General features: G+C 45.5%; 1 protein-coding gene across 1 annotated transcript in view; it reads left to right on the top strand.

Moving 5' to 3' along the window:
* The first annotated feature begins 271 nt into the window (after positions 1-271).
* The window catches only part of ogdhb (oxoglutarate dehydrogenase b), a 6,985-nt gene continuing 3,148 nt past the window's right edge, over positions 272-4,108 (top strand). The window contains exons 1-7 of the mRNA XM_031875145.1: positions 272-481; positions 1,526-1,678; positions 2,226-2,328; positions 2,405-2,533; positions 2,621-2,771; positions 3,468-3,595; positions 3,815-3,993. Of these exons, the coding sequence (XP_031731005.1) occupies positions 272-481; positions 1,526-1,678; positions 2,226-2,328; positions 2,405-2,533; positions 2,621-2,771; positions 3,468-3,595; positions 3,815-3,993 (1,053 nt within the window). The remainder of the gene's footprint in view (positions 482-1,525; positions 1,679-2,225; positions 2,329-2,404; positions 2,534-2,620; positions 2,772-3,467; positions 3,596-3,814; positions 3,994-4,108) is intronic.

Here is a 4,108-nt window from a genome sequence, read left to right as displayed (position 1 = left end):
TCAGTCCAGATATGGTCACTTCCTGTTCACTGGTTGCAAAAACAACAACATGCTGAACGCCGTAAAAGATGGCGACGGCAAATTCGCTGAAATTGAGGCTTCATAACATCCGTCCACAAACCAATGGGTGACGTCCCAATGACTAGGTCCACTTCTTATACACAGTCTATGGTGGAAACACCCCCATTCATTACTTGATTTGTGGTTTTTATTGAATCCACAGCCTGAAACGATGAAAAGAGAGCAGATTTAGCCGGTTAGAGTCTGTTTGATGAATGAATTCATCCTCTCATCCACACAGATCGGGTTCACCACGGATCCCAGGATGGCGCGTTCGTCTCCGTATCCCACGGACGTGGCACGCGTCGTCAACGCTCCCATCTTCCACGTCAACGCAGACGACCCGGAGGCTGTGATGTATGTGTGCAAAGTGGCAGCCGAGTGGAGGAACACCTTCCATAAAGATGTAGTGGTGGACCTGGTGAGTACACAGGAGGGGGGTCTTTGTAGCTCCGGGTTTAAATCCAGCAGGTTTCCTCTGATGAAATCATGGTTTGGTGATTTTTAAAGTGGATCCCATGCAGGGAAAATAAAGTCAAGACATCTTAATGATCCAGTGACAGTTACTGGATGAGCTACAGCCCGACAGGTCCAGGCAGCTAGTTGTGAGGACAGACTGGAAGTAGGAGAGGCTTGGGCGCCATCTTTGTTTTCATACCTTCCTGACATTTCGTCAGGGTTTACGATAAATGACGGCATATAAAGATATACTCTATGCGCTGTTCGTTGCATTATTCTCTGAGACGCCAGAGGGCTGAAGAGAAAATGTACTGCCAAGAACCGAGAAGACAACGAGTGAAACTGGCATAAAGCCAAAGAAATAACCTCCACAATGCTTAGAAGGGACTGTAAATAACTCATATCTCATAGTCATGGACTACTTTATTGCCTTTCTATAAGCTCTGTAAGGAGATAAGTTAAATGTATTATAACAATACAAAGGTTGAATATCCTGTAAACTGTTTGATTTGGCTGCAAAACATTTACTCAAATGTAGATTTTTAACACTGTTTCTAAAGCGTCTTTGTAAAAGTCTCAGACATGAAGATAATGTTTTATTAGTGAATTATTTGTGACAGTCACGTCTGAAAAGCTCTGATCGAACACGCAGTGAGCGCCTAGTTTTAAACAATTCAGAGGTTCACTACCAAGCGCCGCTTTGTGGTGCACACACCTCACGCTAGCTTCACTACGGCGAGTATGAACTACATATAAATAAAGCTTCAGAGTGGCGTTAGCAGACAGACGAGGACTTCAGTTCAAGTTCAGTAACCAAAGAGGAGCAGCGTGTGAGAAAAAGGTAAATATTATACAAAAGTAATGAACATAAGGTGGAAAAACACAGATTAACACTGAAGTTTACGTATGTTTGTCATGATAATTGATTAAAACACTCGATTGTGTCGACAGGAGGACTGTGTGTTAAGAGGAGCGTATAACTAAACTCTCTCCTCCTCACGTTCAGGTGTCTTACAGACGCAACGGCCACAACGAGATAGACGAGCCGATGTTCACGCAGCCGCTGATGTACAAGCAGATCAAGAAGCAGAAAGGAGTCCTGCAGAAGTTTGCAGAAAAAGTCATCGCCGAGGGCGTCGTCACGACACCAGCGTACGAGGTGAAGATGCTAAACGTGAACACGCTTCTCTGGAGGATACGTTTACGTTACCTCTCATATTATTCATGAATTTCTGGCTCCACAAATGTAGATTATACATTTCTACAAATCTTAAGTTATCAGAGAAACCAGGTGAGCTAACGTTAGCATTAGCTCGTCTCTCAACCCTTCCAGGACGTCCTGCGTCCTCCGAACAGCGTCGGGGAAACAAAACACTGTGTTTTAATCAGCGGGTCCGTTTGTTTTGGAGAGGAGGAGACCTCTGTGGTACAGAACCTTCTGAAACATGAACACTGAAGTTATCCTAACGACTGCAATGAAGACAACAACTCTTCTGATCCCACGTTGCTTCACCACATCACCAAAATATGTCTGTTGACGTCATTTTAAAGCAGTTCATTCTGTCAACTATAAGATAAATTAATGGGGTGCCATGTGGGAAACAAACACCTTCTTCTTGTTCCGAAAGTGGCCATCAAACCCCGGCAGTGTCTGGAGGACGAGTACGTTGGGGAAGCGTTATATAAGCTGCATCTTTCTCTTTCAGGAGGAAGTAGCGAGGTACGACAGAATATGCGAGGAGGCTTACGCTCGCTCCAAAGATGAGAAGATCCTTCACATCAAACACTGGCTGGACTCGCCGTGGCCCGGTGAGGAGTCCTGTCCTTCTACCCGTCTGATGTTTAAATCCCAGTCCGTAGTCTGAGCTGTGGTGTCTGTCTGTAGATTTCTTCACATTGGAGGGACAGCCTAAGAGCATGAGCTGCCCCTCCACTGGCATCAGTGAAGAAGAGCTCGGCCATATTGGAAATATCGCTGCTTCCGTCCCCGTGGAGGACTTCACGATCCACGGAGGTACCGACCGCTCTCCTCCTCCGTGTTTACACCGAAAACCTCCAAATGTGTCTTTTCTAATCTGTGTTGGAATGGTTTGTGTTTCAGGTTTGAGTCGTATCCTAAAAGGCCGTACGAATATGGTGAATCAGCGAGTGTGCGACTGGGCCCTCGGGGAATATATGGCCTTTGGCTCTCTGCTCAAAGATGGGATCCACGTTCGCCTCAGCGGACAGGATGTGGAGAGGGGAACATTCAGGTAACGCAGACGGGAACCAGGAAGTGCATCGTTTCTCCAAAAGGGGGTCCGAGTAGGTCCTTAAACAGACGTGAAGACCGTCTCTCTTCGTTTCTGGTGTCATATTTATGAATAAATGTTGTGAAAAAGCTTTTAAAATACATTTTAGTGACGATTGCAAGTGACAAATTATTGTCTTGTGATTTTAGAGACCCCTGAAATTAAGCTATTGAGGCTTTCAAGAGGTCTCAGACCCCCCCCCCCGTATTTCACACTCTGGTTTAACTGGACGAGATGGTTCACACCCATCAGCTACAGGACGACAAGGGTGAAAATACTGGAATTAGAAACGGATTAATGCTCTTTTTTGACACCGGTTTGCTTAATCATTCCTTTATTATGGGGCGATTGTACCGAAATCCCAGTTTAACCCTCTGAACCCCAAAACCAGACGATCCTCGAACACGTCATGTGTGACGAACAATTCCTTCAGAAAACGAAGCTTAAAATTGTGACAATTCATCAACAGTATTTTATTTTAAATAAACTGTTTGCTCTAAAAAGATCCTGTAAAAAAAAAAACATGTTTTAAATGATCAAAGAACTGTTCTGTTTCCATAGAGGAGCAGGACTTTTATTTTGAAGTGAAATTCAAGACCACAGAGAGCGAAATCTTCGTCACTTTCCCAGTTTGTTTTCTGTGATTGTGCTTCACAGCCATCGGCATCATGTTCTTCACGACCAGAACGTTGACAAGAGGATCTGCATCCCGATGAACTACGTCTCCCCCGATCAAGCTCCGTACACCGTCTGCAACAGCTCTCTGTCGGAGTACGGAGTGCTGGGTGAGCCGCGTCAACACAAAACCCGGTTTTAAAGAGCTTTACCTGTGGCGCACAGAAACTCAGACCCTTAAGGACAAACATGTTCTTCAAATTTGTAGTTTTTTTTGATGCACGAAGAGTGAAGAAAGCCACACAGAGATTTGTATCTTCACAGGAAGGTCAGCTGGAGAACGAACTCTGTAAATGTTGTGTTTAGTTCTCTCTGTTCTCTGTGTGCAGGTTTTGAACTGGGCTTCGCCATGGCCAGTCCCAACGCTCTGGTTCTGTGGGAGGCCCAGTTTGGAGACTTTCACAACACGGCTCAGTGCATCATCGACCAGTTCATCAGCTCCGGTCAGGCCAAGTGGGTCCGACAGAACGGCATCGTGCTGCTGCTTCCTCACGGCATGGAGGGAATGGTGCGAGCTAGGAAACCAGAAGTGTCCTTGTGATGCTGAACTACACTCTGTTACAAATACACAACTGATCTCTCTCTCTCTCTCTCTCTCTCTCTCTCTCTCTCTCTCTCTCTCT

Source organism: Anarrhichthys ocellatus, unplaced genomic scaffold (assembly GCF_004355925.1).
Source record: "Anarrhichthys ocellatus isolate YVR2014 unplaced genomic scaffold, GSC_Weel_1.0 scaffold87, whole genome shotgun sequence".
In the NCBI taxonomy this organism is placed as follows: domain Eukaryota; kingdom Metazoa; phylum Chordata; class Actinopteri; order Perciformes; family Anarhichadidae; genus Anarrhichthys; species Anarrhichthys ocellatus.
This window is presented reverse-complemented; position numbering and strand designations above follow the sequence as displayed.